The sequence below is a fragment of the Mesoplodon bidens genome, assembly GCF_964165515.1.
Source record: "Mesoplodon bidens genome assembly, chromosome: 1".
Lineage (NCBI taxonomy): Eukaryota > Metazoa > Chordata > Mammalia > Artiodactyla > Ziphiidae > Mesoplodon > Mesoplodon bidens.
In genome coordinates, this window is record NC_138176.1 from 25530686 (window position 1) to 25541243 (window position 10558).

Consider the following 10558-nt stretch of genomic DNA (forward strand, 5'->3'; position numbering starts at 1 on the left):
AAAAGATACATGCACCCCAATGTTCATAGAAGCATTATTTATAATTGCTAAGACATGGAAGCAACCTAAGTGTCCATCAACAGATGAGTGGATAAAGAAGATGTGGTATATATACATATACACATACACAATGAAATACTACTCAGCCATAAAGAAGAATGAAATGTTGCCATTTGCAGCAACATGGATGGACTTAGAGGGCATTATGCTAGGTGAAGTAAGTCAGAGAAAGACAAATGGTGTATGACATCACTTATATGTGGAATCTAAAAATATATAACAAATTAGTAAATATGACAAAAAAGAAGCAGACTCACAGATATAGAGAACAAACTAGTGGCTCCCAGTGGGGAGAGGGAAGCGGGAAGGGGCAATATAGGGGTAGGGGAGTAAGAGGTATAAACTATTAGGTATAAAATAAGCTACAAGGATATACTGTACAACACAGGGAAGATAGCCAATATTTTATAACAACTATTAATGGAGGATAACCTTTAAAAACCGTGAATCACAATATTGTATACCTGTAACCTATATAATACTGTACAGCAACTATATTTCAATTTTTTAAAGACTAAATTCAACTTAATCAAAAAAAAAAAAAAGAGAGAGAGAGAGAGAAGGAGAGAGAGAGACAGAGGCAGGATTCAAACCCAGGCATCCAGCTCCAGAACCCTTGCTCCTGTTTACTATATGGCTTTGTTTCTTTTTTTTTTTTTTTTTTTTTTTTGCATTATGCAGGCCTCTCACTGTTGTGGCCTCTCCCGCTGCGGAGCACAGGCTCCAGACGCGCAGGCTCAGTGGCCATGGCTCACGGGCCCAGCCACTCTGCAGCATGTGGGATCTTCCTGGACTGGGGCACGAACCCGTGTCCCCTGCATCGGCAGGCGGACTCTCAACCACTGCACCACCAGGGAAGCCCATGGCTTTGTTTCTTGTTCCCAGTCTACCTCTGATCCTAATATATCCTGAAGAGGATGGCATTCATGATGAAAACCCTCCACAAGTATGAATTCACACAAGTCATACAATCATACCCAGGGTAAATAACCTACAACCTAACAAGATCCTTGATGACCCTATATAACTATGTCCAGCTTTTCCCCTAAACTAGGTTCTCTTCCAGCACAGGCCAAGTACCAGGCCCCTGCGTAGCAATGGGCACAGATTTGCTCACCAGCAGCCCTAAACGGCCAGCTCCGGGTCCTCTCACTCCAACCCAGTAGGAATGGTTTCCTCTGCTCCCCAGCAAGGAGTTAATAGCAGAAAGCTACCTGTGCAATCCTGAACTTCTTAGACTCCATTACTTTTTGGAAATTTACTATAGTATGTTTATTAGCATACTATAAAGAACAGCATTTCCATAAATAATTAAAGCCAAACTACACTGATCAAAATAAATGAGCGAAAATGTTCCTGATGATGCAACCAGGCTTGGTTCACTCACTGACTCAACAAGGTGACTCACAAAAGGCCCCCATTAACAACAGTTAGTAAGATACAGATTGTACATATAAGCAGCTGGTACTTACTGTCTGCAGCCACTGGGTGGGTAGGCAGGATGGCCATAGGACACAGCCAGGAAACAGGAGGGAGGAATCTATTCCTAAGCCTCTCTGGCTAGCCTTGTGTATACTCATCCCAGGCCTCACTCTATCCTACCTATAAAATGGGCAGCACCCTACCTCACTTGAATGAAAATGAGTCCTCTTAGAAGGAAAATGGTCTGTAAAAGCAAGGAGAAAGGAGAAAACCAGGAGTGCATAGGGGATGGCTACAGAGAGAAAGACCAGGAGAGAGTCCACGCTATAGGGTACCGTGTTTCTGTCTGAGCCTCATACCCTTCGTCTCTATGCTGAATGATGTGATGAAAACAGTTCCCAAGTGCACTTCCAGCCTTGACATTCTGTCGGTCTAAGATGCCTGTAGCATCTCCCATAGTGATCTCCTCTCCTCTGAGCTCATAGCCTGAAACGACCACTTGACAATTAACCACACATCACCCCATGATATCTGTCTTGTTGTCATGTGTTATTTAACTTTACAGAAGAGCAGCCTATACCCAAAGCATATTAGAAGGACCTTGAGGCAAATGCTGTCTTATCCTTCTTTGTCTCGCCCTCCATCACAGCCCTACCAACCCCACAGTCCCCAAAACACTGCCACACACAGAGTGAACACTTGGCAAATGGCTGAATATCTTATGTGAGTCCATGTGATCTCTGAAGCACATGAGGAAGAAGCCAGGATTGTTGACTCATCCCTATTTCCATACTCTTACTAAGTGGGGTAGAGATGCCTCTATATCTTATGTTAAAAGTTGTATACAAAATAATAAGCCAGGTGTTCAAACTCAGTGCTATGAAGAGACAGTGTCAGCCGTCCTCCCCGGGCAGCTAGGGCACTGTCCAGTTCTCAGGGTCAGCTCAGCAAGTATGTACTGAGCTACGTGCCAAGCACCGGGCCACAGGTCACAAGGCACACACGAGAAAAGCAGAACTCACAGTAGGTGTGGGGGTGAGGTGCTGGTGTAAGCATTTTATCCCTCATCCCCCACCTTCAAAACACTCATAAAATAACCAAGTGCAAACTAAACATAATCAAATGTGTGGTACAGGCTGTAAATTCTATAAACAGTTAGGAGGAAGAAAAATAAATGCTTCTAAGAAAGGTTCTATAGAGAAGCATGTTTGAATCTTAAACAGAGCCATGAGTAATGGGTGCATCTCAATAGAGGAAGAGGGGTATCCTGAGTGGAGGAGACCTTAAGAGCAAAGGCTTGAGTCAAGAAGGGGTCTGGGACAATGAAGGGGCTGCCTTGGCTAGAGTGAAGGGGCCCATCAGGGAACAGTCAGATGCAGAGTTGCAGAAGCAGATCCAGGACATACGCAGTGAAGAGCCTTGAATGGCCGGCTAAAGGACTCTGGAGTTTAATTCAAGAGGCTAAAGGTACTCAAGCGAGAATGGAGACGTCCTGGGTGAAATGCTCCTGATTATAGGACCTGTCAAGTTATGAACAACCTGAGAAAGGAATCATCGCTATCCCAAGGGGCAAGGGTTTTCAGTCCCTCCATAGCCTCTGCTCAATGAGACTTGGGACTCACTCATTCACCAACTTGGTCAAACACAGTTGAGTTTCTCTACTGCGTGTAAAGCAGAGCTCTCTCGTCTCCACTCTCTGCCAGCAAGGTCAGAGCAGCATCCAGACCCTTCTCTCAGTAACCCACCACAACAGGGGGATGACCGTGGTTAGCTGAAGGCCATCCATCCCATAGTGCCACTGCTGCTTACCCAAAGTGGTCCACCAGGCACTGGCATGCTACACTTTCCACCTCCAACTTCACAAGACCTCTTTTCCTCCAAACTTGCTGAAAATTCATCCTTTGACATTTTCTCCTTATAGGGAAGTGTCTCAAGCCAGCCAAGAGGCCAAAGGAAGCAGGAAATCAACAGGCGAGTCCAGCCCCCAGGCCTTGGTGTACCTGGCCTTGGATAAACCCTCCAGACACAACCTCCTATTTCAGCCATCCAGCTCTGTCACACCTCTCTGCTCCCTAGAGGATGATCACCGGGTTCCAAAGTGCCCCCAGTTACAGTAGGATTTACACAGCCAAGGAAAGAGCAGTTCTCCCTTCTGCCCCCGCTCCCTCCTCAGCCTCCCTGCCACACAACTCCCTTCCCTTAAATCCAACACAATCTGAGAAGCCACTTCCCGCGTTCCTTCTCTGCCAACTACAAAGCGAGTTCCAACCGCTGCATTTCTGCCATCATTAAATTGGGCCTCCCAATTAAGGAGTTTGCAACTTCTGCTTACCTCGGAAATCACTGCAGGATCTGAGAAGCAAATCATTCCCTGTAACCGGGCCATCAGAGAAAACGCAGAGCAGGCAAACAGCCGGTGTGCGGCCCCTGCACTCACCACCCCAGGGCCTACGGTGACCAGGAGCAGTTAGTGCTGTTATGTCCCCCAGCACTTCCCAGCTACATCTCAACTGAGATGGCTCCCCTTGTAATATTAATTAAAAACAGATTCTTTTTGGCAAACCCCTGAAGAACAGCTTCTATGGCAGGCTTTTTTTTTTTTAACATCTTTATTGGAGTAGAATTGCTTTACAAGGGTGTGTTAGTTTCTGCTTTATAACAAAGTGAACCAGCTATATGTATACATATATCCCCATATCTCCTCCCTCTTTCGTCTCCCTCCCACCCTCCCTATCCCTCCCCTTTAGGTGATCACAAAGCACCAAGCTAATCTCCTGTGCTATGTGGCCGCTTCCCACTAGCTAGCTATTTTACAGTTGGTAGTATCTTAAGTCCATGCCACTCTCTCACTTCATCCCAGCTTCGTCCCTTCCCCCTCCCTGTGTCTTCAAGTCCATTCTCTACGTCTGTGTTGTTATTCCTGTCCTGCCCCTAGGTTCTTCAGAACCTTTTTTTTTTTTTTTTAGATTCCATATATACGTGTTAGCATACGGTATTTGTTTTTCTCTTTCTGACTTACTTCACTCTGTATGACAGACTCTAGGTCCATCCACATTTGTTTTTCTCTTTCTGACTTACTTCACTCTGTATGACAGACTCTAGGTCCATCCACCTCACTACAAAGAACTCAATTTCTTTTCTTTTTATGGCTGAGTAATATTCCATTGTATATATGTGCCACATCTTCTTTATCCATTCATCTGTCAATGGACACTTAGGTTGCTTCCATGTCCTGGCTATTGTAAATAGAGCTGCAATGAACACTGTGGTACATGACTCTTTTTGAATGATGGTTTTTTCTGGGTATATGTCCAGTAGTGGGATTGCTGGGTCATATGGTAATTCTATTTTTAGTTTTTTAAGGAACCTCCATACTGTTCTCCGTAGTGGCTGTATCAATTTACATTCCCACCAACAGTGCAAGAGTGTTCCCTTTTCTCCACACCCTCTTCAGCATTTATTATTTGTAGGTTTTTTGATGATGGCCATTCTGACCGGTGTGAGGTGATACCTCACTGTAGTTTTGATTTGCATTTCTCTAATGATTAGTGATGTTGAGCATCCTTTCATGTGTTTGCTGGCAATCTGTATATCTTCTTTGCAGAACTGTCTATTTAGGTCTTCTGCCCATTTTTGGATTTGGTTGTTTGCTTTTTTGATATTAAGCTTGTGGCAGGCTTCTTTATTAAGCCTCTGAGAAGGCAAAATGCATTAAGATATCGTGACGCGGGGACGAGAAGGTTAGACAACCCAGCCAAAAGCTATTTGAAAAATCTGTTTGGGAGCCACAATTAGATGCTCCAGTGAGTGAAACACAATTAATCTGATCAAATCTGTCACTATTTTGCACATTAAGAGTAAATATTTTAGAACACCGTCCAGCTGAATTAGTTAAGGGTATGAAATCATGCCTGGGAGAGTCTGTGCGTTCCCCCTGCTAGCAGGGTAAGGATGCCAGGTTATCAGCATCTCCCTGTTTCTCTTCACCAAGGTGCAGAGTTGGGCACATGAATTGAATATTATCTGGCAAGTCCTTCCAACCAGACACACCGCAGGGGTAGCAGCCTGCAAATCGCTCTCTCTGGGAGTGAGCTGCAGGAAAGGCATGGGGATCAATCTACGGGAGGGTGCAGCATTCTCACCTCAGCACCAGAAGAGGGGATCCCCATCAAGGCTTACAATGCCGAGGGAGCCCGGAAAGTGGGCTGTTGTCTTCACAGCTTTCCACTCTCCAGAGGCATTTGCCAACTCACTGACCAAGCAAGGAGGCGCCTTTCTTCTTTTGAAGGAGAAGAGCAGAATGATGTGTTTTTCTGTATCCCTGTCAGCCACAGGGTCTGGACTCTCTTTGGGTGTTTGTGAAACACTCTCTAGCCCATTAATCACCAGGATCTCAGCTGGAAACAACCAGAGAGAAAGGCAAATCGCTCTTCCAGAATATAGGCTCCAATCTGCCCCGGTGGCCCAATGGATAAGGCAGAGTACAGGCTCCAAACTCAAGCCCAGTCACCTCTCCCCCGAAACACCTGGCAGGGCAAGAAAGGTCAGAGGGGGACCCAGATTCCATCCCCTCCTGGCTCAAGCCTGCTGGGCGCCTCCCCCATTGCCCTCCAAGCTATCCCACCCCACTCCGGGGACCAAAGTGAGTATGTGACTCAAGCCTAGAATGAGACTCTCAGCCCCTGGGCACATGCTGGGCACATAGTGTGGGGTGGAGGTGCTTCCCTTGCATGTCCACTTCCTTATGCCTGAACACAAACGGCCAGAGTGGAGTTCAATTTTCCATTATACGGGGTAACTGGAAACTCTCCCCAAAAAGGACCTCACGCCAGGAATAAGGTCTACCAGAAGCACTTGGAGGGAGAGCGGGAAGCCTCACAATGTGTTAACAATTAAACTGGTGGCCTTCCCAGAGAAGGACATGTTTAACACCCTTTATGTCGGAAGGGAACATGGAATTCTCTTTTCATGTCAAAAGAGCTTGGTGCAAGGACCCATGTTCTCTGCCTTGGGGACATCTCCAACCACTTTGAAACCAATGATAAAGGGAACTTCCAGAAGGGACATCATCTGCATCACTCCTCACCCTGGCTTTATTATTTATTTATTTATTTATTTATTTATTTTGTGGTATGCGGGCCGTTCACTGCTGTGGCCTCTCCCATTGCACAGCACAGGCTCCGGACGCGCAGGCTCAGCAGCCATGACTCACGGGCCCAGCTGCTCCGCAGCATGTGGGATCCTCCCGGAACGGGCACGAACCTGTGTCCCCTGCATCGGCAGGCGGACTCCCAACCACTGCACCACCAGGGAAGCCCCCTGGCTTTATTTTAACAGCGCCTTCTTTTGCTGTCCTCAGGAAAGGAGGAGGGGAGAAAGAAACCAACTGGGTAATGTTGCAGAAACTGGTTTCCTAGCTCCTCCCCCAGGGTTGTTTCCTTAAAGTCTCTCAAAGCCAGGGCCATGTTAACCTGTTTCCTTGTCTTCCTCAGAGCAGCACAGACCTACACTCAAAGAAGCCCTTCTCGCTGGAATTGCCTGTGAAGCATCATCAAAAGAGGCAGGTCCAGCCCAAGAGCTAAAGAGGCGGTAGCTCTCTGGACCAGAGAGAGTAGACACCATGGGGTCCCTGCACTCACCTGTGCTGCCTTGTCCTTCGCTTGGACGGTAAGACTGGCCATGAGCACAACCAATGAACCCCTGAGGAGCTATTAATGAACGGCCCAAATCGCATCACTGTCCCTAAGGACGCTAAGGCCAACGGATCCACTCCTCAGGCTCTCTGCACCCCCTTTTAACTGAAGAGCCATTTCCCTGGGGGGCATAGGGCTAAACTTGCCCCCTCACTTCCTCTGCTGTATAACTGCCTTGAAGATGGGCAGAGAAGGCCATGCACATTTAATTACTACTTGCAGAAAGCCCTCTTTAACGACCCATCTTCAGGGAATTTGTCAACACACGAAAATGATCCTTAAAATAAAAGCAGAAACATAAAAAAACTCTTTAGGCAGAGTGAATTTATATTGTCCAAATGTGGCAGTGTTAAAATCACAGATCTGTGAAGACATCGCCTCCTCCTTCTCCTAGGGGTACATTTACTTCCACACATCCTGTCCATCTCCTCATGGAGTAAGAACACGAACAAAATAATACACATACACACAATTCCTCACTATCAAACTAAAAGGAAGTTGACAGTCACAATCCCTGCGGTCAGAGAATTACCTCTACACACACACACACACACACACACACACACACACAGTCCTTCTGGGACTTGTAAGTCCTCAGTCACCCAGCCCTCCAAATGCACACGTTGCCCACCGCCCAAGTCCAGAGCTGTCCACTGCGAAGCTATGGGGGGCCTTCACTGGAGGCAGGTAGAGTCAGCCACCATGCTGCTGGTAAGCTGGACTGCCCAAATGCTTCCAACCCAGGCTGGGCTGCCTGCGTGGTGCTGTGTGTCAGTAAGAACCAGGAAATCTGTGCTCGGTATTGCTGATGTGCTGCTCTCTGCGGACTTCTGGCTTTCCTGTTATTCACCAACTCACCCCCGTGACACCCCCCAGGCCCTGTTAAAATAAGGCGAAAATTTCCCAGGGAAATCTTTAATGTCACCCATGAAAAGAAATATAAAGGGAGCGGGGGCTGTGCTTTCCCATCAAATGAGTTCCCCAAAGCTGCCAGTACAGACATCTGTCATCCTCCAGACTCTGCCCAGTGCCGGCCTCGGATCTGATCCTCAGAGATGAGGAAAGGATTTTTGCAGGACTGGCTGAAGTGGGGGCCGAGGAAGGCAGGGGAGTGGAGTAAATCGTCGGAGGCCGTCCCCTCTCTTCCCCGAGGGCCATCCCCCGCGGATCCTGGGCTGGACTGCACGCGCTGGCTGCCAGCTGGGGTGGGTAGGGTGGGGAGCTCCTCCGGCCCGAGCTCTGCGCCCGGTGCCTGGCCGCGGGCGCCGGAGCCGCGGCGTGGACTCCAGGGCGCCACCTCTCGTACAGCAGCTTCCAGGTTAACCTGGCAGCGGAGAGAGAGGCGTGGAGAGGTGCACAGAAAGCATCGGGACCCAACTCCACTTGGCGGGTTTGTCGTTGCAGGACTCAGCGGCCGGGGCGAGTATTTTGCTCAGTGACTTACGTGTGCTTGTGCTTGCGTGAGAACGAGGGGTGCAAGATGGGTGTTGAATTTCACTTCACACTTTAAACTTTTTGTTTTCTGCCCCTCCTATAGATTTGCGGGGCAGCTGCCTGGGTTGTTTGTTCTATTTTATTTTTAACATATTTATTGGACTATAATTGCTTTACAGTGTTGTGCTAGTTTCCGCTGTATAACTAACAAAGTGAATCAGCTGTATGCTGCCTGGGTTTTGAAGGGGGAATCAGTGTTGCCTGAAGGCCCAGCCTCCCCTAAGGCTGGGAGAAAGTGCGCCTGGAGCCCGAGGCAGCATCCTAAGCCCGGCGGGCAGGAGTACCAGAGCCCTTCGCGTTATTGGAGGGGAAAGGGGGGAAGCCCGGGCAGTCGCAGAAACCCGCGTCAGTCTATCCAGCGGTTCTTTCCCCAAATCAATCTGTGTCCTCCTCCAAGAAATCACACACACCCACGACAGGAAAACTGACTCTCCAAGCCAAGTACCAGAGAAAGTGGTCACTGATCCCTTTAAGGACCTCTTCTTCCTCTCCCCTCCGGGCGGCCCCAATCCTAGGGTCTCCGGTAAACAAAAGCACAGGCTGTCTTACAACAAACTCCACTAACCTGTTGGGGGTGTGGGGAAAGAGGGATGAACCAGTCCGTCTGAAAGTCGAGGAGTCCCCCTGCCCCTGCCTCCACCTAGACCCAGAGCAACTAATCTGCCCATCGTTCCCGCTCCCCGCCCCCATTTTCCCTCGCTGTCGGCAGAGAGATCCGCCGCCGGGTGGGTACTCACGCTGCTGTTGTGTCCCGACCAGTGCACCATGGCTTGGTTGTGGGCCGAGTCCCCGGTCAGCGCGAACGAGGTGCTGGGTAGCCGGAGCTCTTCGGCCGCCGACCCCCCAGCCCGTGGTGCCTTCACCTCCTCCCGGAGACCCTTGGCCAGAGAGCGGCTTCCTTTGGAACCATTGGCTAAGACAGTAGCCTGGATGTCTCCGCGTTCCAGGGCACTGGGGGACTGCGCCCGGCGACGACTCCTTGTACCGCCAGGCTTGCCAGGAGCCGAGATGCCCCGTCCCCACTGCGCGCCTGCCGGCAACAGCCCTCCGGCTTCTCCCTGCTTCTTTCTGCCGCTGCCTCCGCCTGGCTGGGGCAGTGGCTCCGGCCCCGGCCGGCGCCCCAGTGCGGCGCCTCTCCGTACACTCGCCAGCTCCTCCGGCCACTGGCTTGCCACTGCCCGCAGCGAGAGAGGAGGCAGCGCCGGGGACCGCGAAGCCAGAGCCGCGAGGCGCCCAGGACCGCCCGTTGCGTCCCAAGTGATCTCGGCGCCGGCCAGGACCCACGTCGACAGGAGCAGGAGCCCGGTACGGGCGAGGGGCGCCCGGGGCCAGCCTGCGGGGCGCTCCGTGCGCGCCGCCTCCATCCCGCTGCGGCTGCCGCGGCTCGGGCTGCCGAGCGTGTGGCGCCCGCCCGAGGTGCGGGTCGGCGCGGGGGCTGTGCAGGCGCCGGTAAGCGAGCAAGCGAGTGTGTGTCGGGGGAGAGCGGAGGGGGCGGCCGGGAAGGAGGTGGCTCGGCCTGGTCGCCTTGCTGGTCCTCTCCACTCTTCCCTCCCGGCTCTTGATGGCTTGCTCTCTCCTCCACGGGGCGATTCCAAAACCCGAGAAAAATTAATAAATGCCCCTTCGGTGCTTTTTTTTTTTTCCCTTAAAACAAGATTCCCGCAAAATCTTTCCCACCGAGGTCCTCCAGAATTTTTTTCAGAAGGAGTACTCAAAGGGAATACGAAAATCCTCTTTTAAAATATGAAAATGAAGCCCAATCCAGGAGGAGTGGCTGGCGACGGACCCCAATCCAGGGTCTCTCTAAAACCCAGCCTCCAGCCTGCTCACAGCGAAGAGTTAGGAGCCGCTTCTGGCCGCGTTTAGGGGGTTACCGTCCGGGCCTTTTG

At 50.2% G+C, this 10558-nt stretch overlaps 1 protein-coding gene across 1 annotated transcript in view; it reads right to left on the bottom strand.

The window, feature by feature from the left end:
• Positions 1-10033, bottom strand: part of SORCS3 (sortilin related VPS10 domain containing receptor 3) — a gene marked incomplete at both ends in the record, with an annotated part of 607736 nt that extends 597703 nt beyond the window's left edge. Inside the window, one exon of the mRNA XM_081251544.1 lies at positions 9407-10033. Within this exon, the coding sequence (XP_081107670.1) occupies positions 9407-10033 (627 nt within the window). The remainder of the gene's footprint in view (positions 1-9406) is intronic.
• Between the last annotated feature and the right edge of the window lie 525 nt (positions 10034-10558).